The 16,765-nt window shown below is 53.8% G+C and overlaps 1 protein-coding gene across 1 annotated transcript in view; it reads left to right on the forward strand.

Moving 5' to 3' along the window:
• Positions 1-16,765, forward strand: part of DTX1 (deltex E3 ubiquitin ligase 1) — a 39,229-nt gene that overhangs the window by 9,468 nt on the left and 12,996 nt on the right. The window contains exon 3 of the mRNA XM_069558057.1: positions 10,081-10,750. Within this exon, the coding sequence (XP_069414158.1) occupies positions 10,081-10,750 (670 nt within the window). The remainder of the gene's footprint in view (positions 1-10,080; positions 10,751-16,765) is intronic.

The raw sequence follows: 16,765 nt of genomic DNA on the forward strand, positions 1-16,765 counted from the left end.
GGGCCTCCCTCTCACTCCTATCACACCCAGCGGTAGCCATTCCAGGACAACCTCCAGGTCCCAAGACAGTCGTCACCACTTCCCCCCCCCACCAACAATGAACCCACTCAGGCTCCCAGTCAATGCAGGTATCCTACCAACCCCCAGCTACCCTTGACTGATACCAGCTGAGAGCACGGGGCCCCCGATCTGGAAGCGGCTGCCCCGGGGAGCCTTGTTGGTGAGGTCCGGGCTCTGAAGTCCCTTCTTCCCAGCTCTCTGGTAATTGTGGGGCTGGGGTAAGGATGCGAAGGGGTGCTGACTTGTGACTTTGAGTAAACCACATTATCTGCATGAGTCTCGGGTTCCTCCTGTGTAATATGGGCCTAACAACAGTCCCCGCCTCATAAGATTCTGATCAGTATTAGTTTGTTCATTCAGCAGGAACTTAATGAGCACCTACTATGGGCCAGACACTGTCCCCGGCACTAAGGAAGCAGCAGTGAGTGGGACACACACAAATCCCTGCCCTCAGAGCCCTTCTGTTTTGGTAGGAGTGATGGGCCTGGTACAGGAGGCCAGACACTGAGGAGGTCAGGATGTGGGGGTGGCCTTGATTTGGGGGCTGCAGGAGCAGCCAGGCTGGAGGCTGAGTCTCCCCCAGGTCCTGTGGAGCTGCCTCCTGGCTCTGCCACTCCAGCCAAGTGCCTCTCTCTGGGCTCCTCCCGTTATCCCTCTGGAGTTGCTCCAGGCTGCTGCTTCCACCTGCCCGGACGGTAGTGGCAGGCGGGTGATGGGCTATGGGAGGAAGTCTGGCACCGGGCCCTAGAGCTGAATGCCCTGAAATGCAGAACAAAGGAGGAGGCAATCAAAGGAGGCGGCGCTGGCGGCCAGGACAGTCCTGCCAGCAGCCTCAGCGTAGCCACCTCTTCTGCTGATGACAAGCTGAGCCCCACCGCCACAGAGCCTTTGTCACCTCTCCCTCCAACTGACTGCAAGCAGAGCACACCAGGGGAACGCATAGGGCTCACCCGAAATGGCCCCGATATGGAGCCCTCCCCGTTCCTCTCTTCTAGGGAACAAAGGTTCATTTACGCCAAGGTGTTAGTCACCTGGGACCGTGAAAATACGAGTCAAGGAGCCAGGGGTCAAGATCTATCTCTACATTGTAGGTGATTTGAACCAAGTCCCTTTCTCTTTGGGGGGCCCAATTTCCCCATCTAGAAAAGAGGCTGAGAATTCGGATGCTTCCAGGGCTGGGGCAGCCAACAGAAGTGTGTGCAGTGGCTGAGAAGGCAATGATGTTTAACTGTGGTTCTTTAGTGCCTGGTACACAGTAGGTACTCAATAAGTACTTGAAAACATGTAGGGTGACTGTGACTCAGCTTCTGCTAACCATAGCCAAGAAAGCCAATCTTTGTCACTGACTCTTTGGATATTTGGGGATTTTTTTTGAAATCCAGACTTGAGTGAGTCCACTTCATTAAAAAAAAAATGTTTATTTATTTAGCTGTGCTGGGTCTTGGTTGTGGCACGTGGGATCTTTTAGCTGTGGCATTTGAACTCCCAGCCACGGCAGGTAGGACCCAGTTCCCTGATCAGGGATCAAACCCAGGCCCCTGCATTGGGAGAGTGGAGTCTTGGCCAATTTTTTAAATGCCTGGTCATTATACTTAGAAGATGTAAATAGTGTGGGGACCAAACAAAGTCACGGTCACGCTCCACTTTGCAGTCTCCAGCCTAGTCATCTGTAGTACTCAGCTGGGTTCACATGTGTGTGTTTGGTCATTCATTCACTCATTTCTTCATTCATTTAGCTAGCATTTTCCAAGTGCCACCTCCCTGTGCTCCTGGCTATGGAAGGATGCTAGGGTGGCTGAAAATCACCCAGCCTTTGAGAGGCTTCCGGGCTGGAGGGAACAGACGCCTCAACATTTAGAGCTTGTGTTCTGTGCTTTAACGGCGGTTCTGCAGGTACAAGGTGCTGTGTGAGTCCCAGGGAGGTAGTGATTCTCCCTGAGGGTGGCACAGATTTTAAGAGGATGGTGGTTGAGCTGAATCCTGACAAGCGTGCAGGAACCCAGGAGAGAGGGACATGGGGTGGTTTGAGTGGAAGGACATTCCAGACAGAGGTAACAGCATGGGCAGATACACAGAGGCAGAGCCGTGTATGTTGCATTTAGGGAATAACTAGACGTTTGGTGCTATTAGGATGTGAGGCTGTGTAGACAGCTGGGCTTCGAAGATGAGCTAACGCACTTGGACTGATTCATTCTGAAGGGCGCTAGGGAGCTACTGATGGGTGTAGATCAGAGGAGTGATGTGGTCAGACTGGAGTTTATGAAAGATCCTCTGGCCGCCTTGGGCGAGAGTATGCCTTACAGGGTGTGAAGGGTACAGACTGGGACACAGGACAGAGGGTGCTGCAGTCGGCTAGGCAAGCAGTCACCGTGGCTTGGACCAGGGTGGTGGCGCTGGAAGTGAGAAGTTCAAATCTGGCTGGGTTGAATCCCAGCTAATAGCTTATGTGTGTTATTTGGGGTAAATCACTGCACCTCTCTGTTTGGCATTTGTGCAAGGCAATGATAATAGTGGCACCTGTTCTGTAGAGGGTTATGTGGATTAAGCGTTAACATGTAAAACACTTGGCACAGTACCTGGCACATAGTAGGTCTTCTGTGGGTGCTTACCATCAGGATGGGGAGGAAGATGTTCAGTTTCACAGATGAGAAAGTAGAGGCTTGGAAGGGTCAGGGCAGTGGCCCAATAGCACTGAGTGCTCCAGGAGACAGAAGACTCTCTGCTCCTTCTCTTTCCTGCCCCCTCATTTCCCTCTCTCAGCTGCTGCTGCTATGCCAGGGGGTCCTGAACCTGAGTGTGTTGGAAGCCATGTGACCAGGAAGCCACACACACAGCTCATAAAGTGGGCACAGCCAGCTTGCAGCTGCCGGCAGCCTCCAGAGGGAGGGCTTTTTGAAACCATTTTAAGGGTGGTAGCCTCTCCAAATGCCCCACAGCCCTTCAGCCTCCTCCAGGCAGGGCTGGAGACCCCCTCCCTTCCCCTGCCACAGAGCTTAGGGAGACTGGGCCAGCTTCAAACGTGCAGAAACCGCTAATGGGCCGCGGCTCAGTTGACAAGTCTCCTGGGAGAGTTTGGAGGGAAACAGAACACGGCGGGATTATTGATCACAGGGCGGGAGGGGGAGTTGCCCCGGGTCCACAGACTGCAGTTCGAATCCCAGCTTGGCCACCATTCCCGGGTGGACCTCCAAATCTTCCCAAGGAGCCTCAGTTTCCCCATCTGCCAAATGGGGCCAACTACAGTGCACAAAACCTCTCAGGCTCTTTCAAGGGCTGAACGGTACGCATCAGCTGTTAGCACAGTAGCTGGTGTTCAATAAAGCAGGATGGCTCTTGTTGTCGATGTCAGGGAGTTGGCTAGCCACTCAGATAATCAGTCGAGGCATCAGGGAGACGGCTGCTATTCCAGAAGGCCATATAACAGCTTGGGTCTGAACGTCAGCTGTGTCCCTTACTTGCTGTGTAAACCTCCATGCCTCAGTCTCCTCCCCTGGAACACAGGCCAGTAAGAGCTGGGCAGTAAAGGGGATAGCTGGAGTCGAGCAACCCAGGGTGGGTTCCGACCGGATCACTTCCTTGCAGATGACCTCAGGGGTTCCTAACCCTCTCTGTGCCTCTGTTTCCTCCCCTCTAAAACGGGAAGGTGGATTTCCTGGTTGTCCAGTGGTTAGGACTTGAGACTTTCATTAGCCCAGGTTCAATCCCTGGTCAGGGAACTGAGATCCTGCAAGCCGTGGAGCTCGGCCAAAACAAAATTCTTTTGTAAATAAATAAAATTAACTGGGATGGTAATATCCCTACCTCATAGGGCCATTGTGAGGATTAAATGAGTTATGAGCCTGGCCACAAAAGTGTGTTCTCCGAGCGTGACTGTTACTATGGTGTGACTTCTGGGTTGGTGGAGGACTCAGTGAACTATCTCATCAGGCCGAGCATCCAATGGGTGTTGAACTCATGCTTAACCCGCTGCCCCCCACCCCCCACTCCATCACAGACCTCAGGCGGCAGTGGGACTCCCCCCACCACCTGACAGGATGTCCCATGACTGCCTCCCACAGGCTCCCTCTTCCCGTCAGGGTCTGGGTGCCCCTAAACTGAGGTCACTTCCCTCCGGGAAGCCACCCCCAGAGGGAGGGGTTCATTGCTGGGCCTTGGGACTGGCCCAGCCCAGGGTAGAACCCTTTGAAGGCAAGAGAGGCAGACAGGAGGGCTCAGAACCTTCCCCTCAGCTCTCTACAGAGTCAGCTTTTTCTTAAAGCCAAAATCTGGGGGCTGAGACACCCACACACCCCACCTTCAGGCAGGGGATTCAGATCGGGACCACGTTCTCCAGGCAGAAACCTCTCACCACGGCGAAACAACTGAGCGCAAACTGAGGCAGTGAGTTCCCGTCGCTGGAGCCATCCTAAGCTGGACTATCCGGTGGCTGAGTTAAACCAGTCTTAGAACCAGTCTAACCTGGCTTTTCCTTTACTCCGTGAATAAGGCATCATTCCCCAAATCTCCCAAGATTTCACTTCTCTGGGATCTCAGTTGTGTTCTGTAAAACAGGAACAATTCTAGTTCTTCCCTGGGAGGAACCATATGGGGATAAAATGAGTTAGTGCAAGGAAGGTGTTGAACTCAGCCTCTGGCGCACAGTGGGGACTCAGTCAACATCAGCTTTATTGTTATGGCCGTAGTTGCTGGCTACCCCCGCTGCCTCCCCTCTCTGCTCCTCCCTGTCTCTTGGCCTGGCTCTCTGGTTCTCCCTGACTGTCCATGACTGCCTCTGTCTCTAGGCGTCAGGATCCTGTTTCTTTACGTCTCTTTGCCCCCGGCTCTCCTGTATCAACCTCAGCGTGCCCCATTTTGATCTCGGCCCTCGGTGCGTGTACATCTCTCCCAGCCTCTCTTGCCCTCTCTCTTGCTTCCTCCCGTGTCTCTATCTCTCTTTGGTTGTCTCTGTCCCAGGCACGAACTGGTCACTGGCTGCAGTGACCGCAGCCGCCCCCACACCCCGTCTCCGGGGGCCCAGCTCCTACAATCCTCCAGCTGACATTTGGCCAAAGCCCCTTTCCTCTCAGTTCAGCTGGAACAAGATTGGAATTTTTCAACCAAACATTCCTGAGAAACGAAGGAGGGAGTGTGGGGGGACGGGGAACAAAAGCAGACACAGAAACCAGCCCAGAAATAGTACGTGCTTGACACAGGTTCCTCACCGCCGTGGGGACACAGACCCTGATGACCAGCACAGCTGGGTGCCCAGGAGGCTGGAGAAGGGGGAGTGGGCCCAGCAGAGCTGGTGGGTGTTAGAAAGATCAGCCGTGCATCCAGCCCACTTGCCTGAGGCCCTTCCCATCTCCCAGGCTGAAGAACCTCCAGCCTCTCATCTTAGACCCATTGTTCTGGTCTAAAATCTAGGCCAAGGCCACTGGGGAGGAGAAAGAGTGTTTCCGCGGTTGCTCCCTTGCACATCTCAAGATCGTGGCCCAGGCAGGTCCCCAGGGAACCAGCTGGCGCCCCCTGCCCCTCGGCCTGGTCCAAGGCCAGTGGGAGCTGGGGAGGTAGATGGACGGGCAGGCAGCACTGGGCGCTGCGGGGTGCGGGGCCAGGCAGGGTGAACGGCAGCTGCCCTAATTACTCCAGCTCGCCAGGTTCCGATCTCGTTTGAAAAGGACTCCAGGGACGCAGCCTTTAATAACTACCAGTAAACAGGCAGGAAAATCGATACCTGGTAAATAGAGCCCTGGAGAGAGGGATGCCTGGGCTGGCTGGTCCTGACCTGGCTGGGAGAAGCTCCCACAGTCCTTTGTTGCAGAGCTGGCCAATGCCGACCTTTGGAACCCTGTCCCCCGCCTTTCCCGGGACCCCGTGTGCACTTTGGCTCCTGCCCTCCATGTCTGCACTCCCTCTCCATCAAGACCAGCCCCTCCCCTTTCCCACTCCCTCTGAGCCCTGACCTGTGCCAAGTAGGTTGCTTGTTTCAGTTGCAGATGCGTCCTTTGACATGCCTTGTGCCTAGTGCTGGGAACAAAAATATAGATGTGACCAAATCCTTGTCCTCCTGAAAGTCATCAACCAGTGAGAGAGATTAAGAACAAAAACAAATAGCTTATTGACAGTGCAAGGATAGACACACAATAAAAAGCAGCATGTGCTAGCTGTAACAGCAGAAAAGCACTTCCTGGAGGAGGTGGGCATGTAGAGGGTTTTGTTGGGTGAATAGGAGTTTACCAAGTGACTGAGGGGTAGGAAAGGGCAAATGTGGTAATGTAAATAATAATAATGGCATCTTAGCTAATATTCACCAAGTACTTACTGTAGCCAAACTCTCCGTCAAGCACCTATGGTATGCATTATCTTATTTTGTCCCACAGTAATTCCTTGGCGGGGGGTAGGTATTAATACCCCCATTTGACAGATGAGGACACTGAGGCTAAATGTGGAGCCAGAATTTGCACATGGCTTGTGAGACTTCTGAGCTGTTTTTCTCAACCACTTAACTCTGCATCTTCTGCCCTTGATCCCGCCCTACCCAGCTCAAGACCTGGCACACAGAGGTGCTTAAATATGGCAAGTTTCCACCTATTCCCTTCCCTTCCCAGCCAGGGGTTATACCTTCCAAGTAACACAGTGCTTTAACCCTTACCAAGGAGGCCCATCAGACCTGAAGATCATCTGTCATGAACCCTCATTTTATAGATGGGGAAACTGAGGCTCTGAGAGGGGAAGACCAGGCCTCAGGAGCAGAGCCAGAGCAGGATCCCAGATTTTCCCTCTAACTAATCCCCTCACAGGCCTGCCCATTGTCAAGGAAAAAAATCAATTTTTGGACACTCAATTAAAATGATAAAGCAGACAGGAGAAAGAGGCTGCCCTGGAGGCCCGGGGGGCGGGGGGGGGGGGGGGGGGGAATTGTCATGTAATTGACTGGATGTTATAGGAGCCTGGGGACCCAATGCGCACCACACCCCTCTCATTTGCCTCGACTTCCCCAGCTCTCTGGGCACTTGGCAAGGGCCAGGGGTCGTCCGTAGCCCTTGGGATGCAAACAGAGGAGAGAGCAGAGAAGCCTTTTCAGCCCTGGGTAGGGACCCACTGAAGGTCGGGTATAGTCTGTGCCAGAGAGAGAAGCCTGAGGAAGGCAAGGGGAGGAAGGGGTCCTCAGGATGGACCATGATGGGCCCTCATCCATCTGGCTGCAGATTCCAGGGCCAGGCACCCTGGCATTATGCCAGTTAACAGTAGAAACACCTTCAAGGTAGGGAGGACCCACTGCACGCCAGGCACTGCGCTGGGCAGGGAGTAAAGCAGCCAGGATCCCTGATCTCGTAAGACAGACAGTAAAGCAAGTCTGTAGATCAATGTATCATGCAGGTAGCACCGAGTGCCAGGAAGAGAAACTGAGAAAGGGAAAAGGATGGCAGTGGCAGGGCAATGGAAGAGTGGTCTTTCCAAAGAGGTGATGTTCGAACAGAGACCTCAAAGAAAGGAGGGAGGAAACTGCAAGCAGGTGTGGAAGGTGGAGGGGACAGTATATGCAAAGGCCCTGAGGTTGGACATTGCTTCGGGTCATTAAGGAGCAGCACAGGGACCAGGGAGTGAGTGAGGGGGTGCTTTGTAGACCCGTGGGACCTTGTAGGAGCTTTATAGACCATGCAGTGCTTTGTAGATCATGGCCAGGAATTTGACTTTGACTTTGACTGCAAGTAAGCAGGGAACCATGGGAGAGTTTTGAGCCAAAGAAGAATGTGATCTGACTTGAATGAGATGCCTGTGGCTGCGGGGTAGGGGACAGACCCTACAGAACGCAAGGACAGAGGTGGAGAAGAGTCATGAGTCCACTCCCATGGTCCAAACAGGAGTGACACAGTGACTTAGACCAGACAGATTTGGTGTGCTGGGGAGAGGGGCAAGTGGTTGGGTGTGGGATATATTTGAAGACAGAGATGACAAGATTTTACTAATAGGTTGGACATGGGGTGTGACATGAGAAGTCAGGGGTGGGTCTAAGGACTGAGGGTTTGGGGCTTGAGCAGCTGGAAAGATAGAGTTGCTTAACTGCAATGAGGAAGATTTCAGGAGGAACAGGTTTGAGGTTAGGGTTAGGAAGGAAGATCACAGCTGTCCTATGGCAGAGCTGAGTTTGAGAAACCCGTTGAACCTGTATGGGAAGCTGCTGAGGGAGCTGCTGGATACACAAGCCTGGCTTTCAGGAGAGAGGATATTGGAATCATCAGCGTACAGACAGTATTTGTCTTGAAGGATTCTTTTAAGACCCTCATAAGGAATGTCTGCTTGTGCCCATTTTAGAGATGAGAAAACTGAGGTTCAGTGTGATTGCATCACCTGACCACAGACACAGAGCTGGAGAGTTAGGCATTTGGGATTGGAAATGAGGTCTGTCTGCCTCCCAGCCCTGGTGCCCTTCTCAGACACTGTGCTCTGTGGCTATTCTCACTGAATCCTCCCAACAGCCCGGTTTGAGAGGGGAGAGGTGGCTTATGGATTAGTATCAGCTTTATTTTCGAGATGGGGCCACCAAGACTTAGTGAGACTGAAGGGACGTGCCTACAATTGAGGAGCAGTCAAGGGTGCAGCCTTCCTGCCAGTGTGTCACGTGAACCATGCAAAAGAATCTCTCCACACTGGCCCCAAGGCACAGAGTGGGCTAAAGGCACTGAGAAGTCCTGCAGCCTGGACATCGGTCATCTCTGCTTAACCCAGTGTCCATGGAGCCTTGCTCTCAGGAAGCATCTAGAACTGGGAAACATGGAGCGAAAGTTGGAAGCCAAACTTCAGGGCCTCTGTTTTTTTTAAATGGGTGTGTGAATACCCACCTGGCTGAGGTTATCATATGGTTTTGTTCATTTTGAATGACCTCTCAGCACAGAGCTCAGGGCAGACAGGCAGTGTGTTTGTTAAAAGAAGGAACAAATAAACAGATGTATGGAAAAAAGGATAAATAAGTGGATGAAAGAATGGATTGTTGCAAGGATAGCATAAGGCATGACTGAATACAATAACCGGATCCTGAATGAATCAATGTCTGAACTAAATGAATTCATTCATATATTCAAGCAACTATCTAGTGAGCACCTACTGTGAGCAGGCACTGGGGATACGGCAGTGAATAAAGCAAAGTCCTTGCCATTCTAGTGGAAAGAGAGACGGAAAACAAGCTAAGTGTGCGAAACATACAGTATACCAGATGGAGCAGGGAAGGAGAGGGGAGAGACCGTATGTGGAGGGGAGAGATGGTATGTGGAGGGGAGGGACGGTATGTAGAGGTGGTGCACACTTTTACACACGATGGTGGTAAGTGAAGGAATGGCTGAAATCGTGGATGGTGTAGACGGGGGAGAATAAATGCTGGTATGACCTGGCGGCAGGCATGGGTGACTGGGCTGATGAAAGGGTTACTGAACCAGTGAACTGAGGGATACGTGAATGTGTGAACCAAGGCGTGAAGAAGGGAATGAAGGGATGTGTAAATGGACTCGTGCTTGAAGCACTCAATGGCTGGACGAGCGACTGAATGAGGGGACGGATGAAGGAAAGAAGGGCCGCTGGGGTCTGCAGGGTGGTGGCCTCTGTTGATCCCTGCTCTCACCCCCGGCGCTGACTCTGCCTCCCAGCCCCTCCTGGTCTAAACAGATCCCACACCGCCTTCGCCCTTCTTCCCCGCCCCCTCTCCCACCGCCCAGCCTGTGACGGCCACTGTTGCAGGGCCTGTGTCGACCCTTGAGAGGTGGGGCCGCTGGCCTCCCCTACTCCCCTTGCTGACTGGCATCCCCGCGCTGTCTTGACACCGCACTCCCTTGCCTTCCGCCCCCTTCTGCTCCGCTGGCCCCAACCCACATTGCGCTGACCTTCAAGCTCGCTCCTGCTCGTGTACTGACCCCCCGGGGTCGTCTCCTGCCCCTCCGGCCTGCCCTGACCACCCCCGACCCCGACCTCGCCCTCCCCCGCCCGCCCGCCGGGCCGCGGAGGCTCGCCGTCCTCGGGTCCTGACTGCCGTTCCCCTTGCGGACACAGGCACCATGCGGCCAGTGCGGCGCAACTTCTACGACCCGTCGTCGGCGCCAGGCAAGGGCATCGTGTGGGAGTGGGAGAACGACGGCGGCGCGTGGACGGCCTACGACATGGACATCTGCATCACCATCCAGAACGCCTACGAGAAGCAGCACCCGTGGCTCGACCTCTCGTCGCTCGGCTTCTGCTACCTCATCTACTTCAACAGCATGTCGCAGATGAACCGCCAGACGCGCCGGCGCCGCCGCCTGCGCCGCCGCCTGGACCTCGCCTACCCGCTCACCGTCGGCTCCATCCCCAAGTCGCAGTCGTGGCCCGTCGGCGCCAGCTCGGGCCAGCCCTGCTCGTGCCAGCAGTGCCTGCTGGTCAACAGCACGCGCGCCGCTTCCAACGCCATCCTGGCCTCGCAGCGCCGCAAGGCGCCCCCCGCGCCCCCGCCGCCTCCGGGAGGACCCTCGGGCACGCTCGCCGTGCGCCCCAGCGCCACCTTCGCCGGCGCCGCGCTCTGGGCCGCGCCCGCCGCCGGCCCCGCCGAGCCCGCGCAGCCCCCCGGCGCGCCCCCGCGGAGCCCGAGCGCCCCCGGCGGCGCGCCCACCCCGGGGCAGAACAACCTCAACCGGCCCGGGCCCCAGCGCGCCACCAGCGTGAGCGCACGCGCCTCCATCCCGCCGGGGTAAGCCGGGCCCTGGGCGCAGGGGTGGCGGCCCACCGGGGCTAGGAACAAAGAATTACAGTCATTACAAAAATCATAAGTACTACCTGGCGTCTATTAAGTATTCACTTTGTGCCAAGAGTTAACTAAGCACCTTAACGCTCGTTTATCTCCAGGAATGAGGACCCTATGAGGGAGGGAGCGTCCTCAGCCTCAATTTACAGATAACGAACACTTTGCAGCATGGGGAGGGTTAGTAGCACATCCCAGATCGTGCAGTTCACGAGTGATGGAGCCATAGCCGCCGCTACACTGGTGTGTGTGTGCGTGCCTGCTCAGTCGCTCATTCGTGTCCGACTCTGCGACCGCATGGACTGCAGCCCGCCAAGCTCCTCTGTCCATGGGATTTTCCAGGCAAGAATACTGGAGTGGGTTGCCATTTCTTCTTTCAGGGGATCTTCCTGTCCCAGGGATCAAACCTGCGTCTCTTGCACTGGCGGGCGGCGTCTTTACCACTGAGCCGCCTGGGAAGCCATAACGGCATATAGTCCACGTCTGCTATTTACTAAATTCTTTCCCGCACCATCTCATTTATTACCCACCCCCCATTTCATCATGTCCCTATTACAGATGGAGAGGCAAAGGCTGGGAGGGGTATGATACTTTCTGAGGGCCACCCAGGTGGAGGGCCGGGATTGAAATTCAGACCTGTAGGATTCCTGGAGTCTGCACTGTGTTGTCTTTGAAGTTCTAGAGGGTTCCCATACCCTGCCCCAGGCCATATCCATCTCATGTGGAGGCTCAAGCAAGCCAATATTGTCCAAATATTTGTGGCCCTAAAGGCCACACCTGAAATATCACCATTACATGGGACTAATACTATGGTTTTCAAGCTGGGCTTTAGGGACCCTTGGGACAACACGGTATAGTGGCAGGAGAGGGAGCTGGCCAAGAAACCAGCCTCTGCTTTCATTTTAACCAGATCAGCCCTGTCTGGACTCTCTTTTGCGAACTGGTTTTCGCAGGATTTCACTGAGGAAGGGAACCCAGATCATACCAGCTTTGGAAATGCCTGGGTTATGACACCCATGCCCCAGGATATGGACCCAGTGAGCCTGTCAGCTTCCCACCCAGGAGTCCAGATTCACTTGATCTCAGCGGAGGACCAGACCCTGGAAGAGTTGGAATGGGAGGGCAGAGCAGAGACCTTGACCTTGAGATAGACCCGAAGGGAAAAGGGCAGGTGGGGTGTGGGCTGTGGTGCCCAAAACCAGGAACGAGCACCAAAAGTCAGCTCTGCTCGCATCCCTCTGGCGTGACCCAGGAGAGTGGTCATGCAAGGGTCAGATGTGGAGACAACCTCTAAGGTCACCATATCCAGGTCTTCTTTCACCAACAGAAACTGAGGCCTGGGGAAGGGAAGGGGCCATGAATTAGGCTGCCCTTCAAAATCTTTCTGGGCTTCCCCGGTGGCTCAGACGGTGAAGAGTCTGCCTGCAGTGAGGAAGAGCCAGTTTCGATCCCTGGGTCGGGCAGATCCCCTGGAGAAGGGAATGGTTATCCGCTCCAGTATTCTTGCCTGGAGAATCCCATGGACAGTGGAGCCTGGCAGGCTACAATCAATGGGGTCGCCAAGAGTCAGACACAACTGAGTAATTAACACTTTCTTTCACTTTCTGAATCTCTCTGGCTTCTGAACTTTTGAGAATCTGGCTGCTTGGGTTCTGATCCCCTCTTGGCAGCCACTTCTGAGCTATGAGATCTGGGGCAAGTCCCTCTCCTTCATTGAGCCTCAGTTTCATTATCTGTCAAGTAGGAGCTGTGTGCCTGATCATACATAGCGCTTGTATCGAGATACATAGCGCTTATATTGAGATAGCGCTTATGGCCCTCAGTGGCAGCCAGGACTACTAATGTTATCCCGGAGGAGGGTTGGTATGGGGGGCTGGGGAGTGTGATTTTCCACTGGAAGGACTACCGCAGCTGCCACCTGCCTGCCTAGCCCTCCCTTCCTCTCCCCCTTTTCCTCCAGATCATTCCTCTCCAGCATCCCAGTGCCCACAGGGAGGAGACCAGAGGAGGTTTGGGAGAGCATTTTGGGGAAACACTGCAGAAGGGCCTCACCCATCTGGGAATCACAGACGGGTATTCATGTGGCTCCTTGCAGATCGCAGCCTGGCTCTGGCCAGGCTGGAGGGCCCTAGGATGACAAGACCAGAAAACAAGTTGGAGTAGATGTGGGAGGGGACAGAAGCAGAAAAGTCCCAGGTGCCTTTGCAGCCAGAATTCGAGAATCTTCTCTCCAGGGCTGTATCACTGAAACCCACTAGTGGATTATGAAGTCAGAAGGCTGTAACCAAAATTTTCTGAGAACGGGATGGGATGGAACTGAATAGAATCAAATGAAGAGAACAGAATAGAAAATATTGGCATGTGTCATCCTTAGTAAGAACTGCTCCAGGAACCTTTTGCATGATTTCTGCATGCGTTTCATGGGTCGCCAGGTGAAATGAATTTCTCAGTCACTGATGAAATTTTTGAGAACAGCTGTTTCATGGCAAGCTGGAGGTCGCTCAGTTTTTATTGCTCCGTATCAATTCTCTAAATATGTACTGTGGGTGCATGTTCACAGAGCCCAACAAGACAAATGGGGTCCGAACTGCTGGGCATACAGCCTTCAAATGAGTAAATGAACACAGTTGCTGGAGAGAGAGGGAAGCACTAGGGAGGTGATAGGACAGGGTATTGTGGTTGGGAGGCGATGAAGTAGTCAGGGCTGACCCTGCTGAGGAGGTGCATAACCAAGGAACATCAGCTAAAAATACCCCTGGCTCAGGGGCTTCCCAGCGGTCCAGTGGTTTGGGCTGTACCTTCCAATGCAGGGGACGCAGGTTTGATCCCTGGCAGGGGAACTACGGTCCTGCATGTCTCAAGTTGTGACCAAAAAAAAAAAATTTTTAATAGCCCTGGTTCAGAGTAGGGGGGTGGGCCCAGGACATGTGAAGTCTGCTGCTGAGGGAGGGGATGGGAGGAAGGAGGCATGGGGATGGCAGACCCTAGTTCCTCCAGAGTGAAGCTTCCCATTGCCCAGGCAACTGAGGCTCGGTGCAGCCCATGAGGGGAAAGGGACGGTGTCTCTGAGGAATCAGGCCCCCCACCTTTGCCCTGGTCTCCAGAATACCCAGAGCCCCTCATGGCCCTTCCCCCAGTCTCTCTGCTTCTGTGTTTAAGTCCGTCGGTGTGCCTGGGCTGCCATAGCAAAGTGCCACAGACTGGGGAGGCCCAAACAACAGAAATGTATTGTCTCAGTCCTGGAGGCTGGAAGCCAGAGAACAAGGTGTTGGCAGGGTGGGTTTCTTGTGAGGCCTTGGCTTACAGACAGGCACCTCCCTCCGTCTTCACATCATCTACCCTCTGTATCCCTGTGTCCAAATTTCCTCTCTATGAGAACACCAGGCTTATTGATTAGAGCCCACTCTAATGACCTCGTTCATAACTTGATCACCTCTGTAAAGACCCTATCTCCAAGTGTCTGGGAGTTTGGAGAGGGGTTAGGACTACAGCGGGGACTTCCCTGATGGCTCAGTGGTAAAGAATCTGCCTGCCAACGCAGGAGATGCAGGTTAGATCCCCAGGTTGGGAAGATCCCCTGGAGGAGGAAGTGGCAACCCACTCCAGTATTCTTGCCTGGCAGATCTCAGGAACTGAGGAGCCTGGGGGTTACAGACCACGGGGTCACAAGAGTCAGACATGACTTAGCAACTGAATAACAAGAACAATAGGACTCCGAGTGTGAGTTTCAGGTCCAGACACAATTGAAGACACAGCAGTGTGCCTGGGACTCTCCTATTACAGCTTTCTGAATCTCAGCCTCTCTTTCAGTCTCTCTCTGTCTCTCTGTGACTGTGTCTCCCTGTCTCTGTCTGTCTCTTGCTCCTTCTCTCCTGCCTTTTTCTTTCCTTCTCAGCAGCTCTCTCCTTCTCTGTCCCCTTTTCTGCACCCTTCTTCTCTCCTGCAGAGAGAGGTGCATAGCTTCTCCTCCCTGGCCTCAGTTCTCCCATCTGTCAAATGGAGCTAAAATCACCCCAGTCCACGTGTGCTGGCTCATCAGAACTGATGGGTGTGCAGATATATTTAAAATCACCACACATGATCGATGCACAAAGGAGGGATGAACTCAGACATCATTCTTTGTCATCCTTCTTACCTCCCATCCTCAGCTCAGGACGGAGGTCCAGAGAGCGGCACTGACTTGTCCCCAGGTCACACAGCCAGCAGGACTACAATGTCCTCCTGGCTGGGGTTTTTTTCCACTCCCCTCTGTGATGAGGCGGGAAGCCAGCTGGCAGCTGATGCCTGGGGGACGGAGACACAGGGGTGGGGAAGATCCGCCCTGTCTCCTGAGAGGGCAGCGTCCAGCACTTTGGAACACAGCTGTGGGGCAGACTAAGAGTTTCCAGCCCGCGTGGTGGAGGGGAGAGGGAGGGGGAACAGCTGCAGGCCTGTTTCCATTTACTGAGCGCTCACAACGTCCCAGGCTCTGTCTCACGGCTTTCACGTGCATCGCCTCTCTTGCTGTGCACAGAAATGGTGGTAGGCCCTATTATCCCCACTTCTCAGATGAGGAAACTGAGGCTCTGAAAGCCTGGCGCTTGTTCAAGATCACGCAATTAGGATCACGGTTCAGAAATCCCAGTCGGTCACGGTACTGGGGTGGCCCCTGGCTGCCCACTCCAAGTTTCGGGCCAGGGTCCAAGAGACCTGGTCCTGATGCCACAAGGTGTGTGGAGGTCCAAGGAGTCGGGGGACCCGCAGCAGCTGAGTTTGGGGCCGACTTCCCTCTCTCCTCTCGCTGTGTGACCCCAGTGGAGCCCATTGCCCTCCCTGGTCCTCAGTTTTTGCACCCTGTGCAGTGGGGCTGGCAACAAAGGCCAACAAGGGGGCAGATATCAAACTGCCTGCATTTCAAATCCATCCCTATCAGTGGGAGAGGGGCTTAGCCCCGGCCCCTCGAGCACATCCCTATCAGACCAGTACGATGTTGTCATTGAGATGCTGTTTGAGTTTTCAGACCTCTGGTTCTTAGCCTGAGAACTTCTTCCTGTTTACTGGCCACCCGTGATTCCTTCTTTTACCAATCACTTGTTTATTTCTTTTGCTTCTCCTTCTCTAGGGCTCTTTCCTGCTTTTTTTTTATTGATTTGCAGGTGCTCCCTCTGCATTTTAAGGGTCTGAGCTCTTTATTTATCATCTTGCCCCAGTTTGCTATTTTTTTGTGCCTTCTTTTTATTTATTCATTTTTGGCTGCATCGGGTTGGGTCTTAGCTGTAGCGTGGAGGATCTTTCCTTGTAGCTCACAGGCTTCTCTCTAGTTGTAGCAGGTGGGCTCCAGAGCAAGAGGGCTTGGGCCCAGTAGTTGCACCATGCAGGCTTGGTTGCCCCATGGCATGTGGGATCTTAGTTCCCCAGCTGGGGATCGAACCCACATCCCCCTGCAGTGGAAGGCAATTTCTTAACCACTGGACCAACCTGGGAAGTCCCTCTTTTTACCTTCTCTATAGCCTATGCTTGTCTGTTTTTAAATTAGTTAATCCTTTTATTAATATAATGAGCAACTTCCGTGTGCCAAGGACTCTTTGGGGGCCCTGGAGATCCAGCCATAAACAAAACAGATAATCCCTGCCCTCCTGAAGCTCATATTTCTAGAGAGAAAGACAAACAATAAACAAAATAAATAAATCCTAGTATGTGATAGAGAGTAGTAGTGACTACCGAGGAAAAATAAAGAAAGGAAGGGGTGTAGGGAGTAGTGGGAGGGGTATAATTTGAAATGAAGAGGTCAGAAAAGGCCTCACTGGAAATATAACGTTTGAGCAAGGATTGAAGGAGGTTAAGAAGCAAGCTATGCAGAGAACTGGGGTGGGGGAGAGCCCTGTAGACAGAGGGAACAGCTTGTGCAAAGGCCCTGAGGCAGGAGCAGGCCTGGTTTGTGCGAGGAGACCAGTGTGGCTCCAGAGGCGACAGGGGGTGTGCGGT

The sequence above is a fragment of the Ovis canadensis genome, chromosome 17 (assembly GCF_042477335.2).
Source record: "Ovis canadensis isolate MfBH-ARS-UI-01 breed Bighorn chromosome 17, ARS-UI_OviCan_v2, whole genome shotgun sequence".
In the NCBI taxonomy this organism is placed as follows: Eukaryota; Metazoa; Chordata; class Mammalia; order Artiodactyla; family Bovidae; genus Ovis; species Ovis canadensis.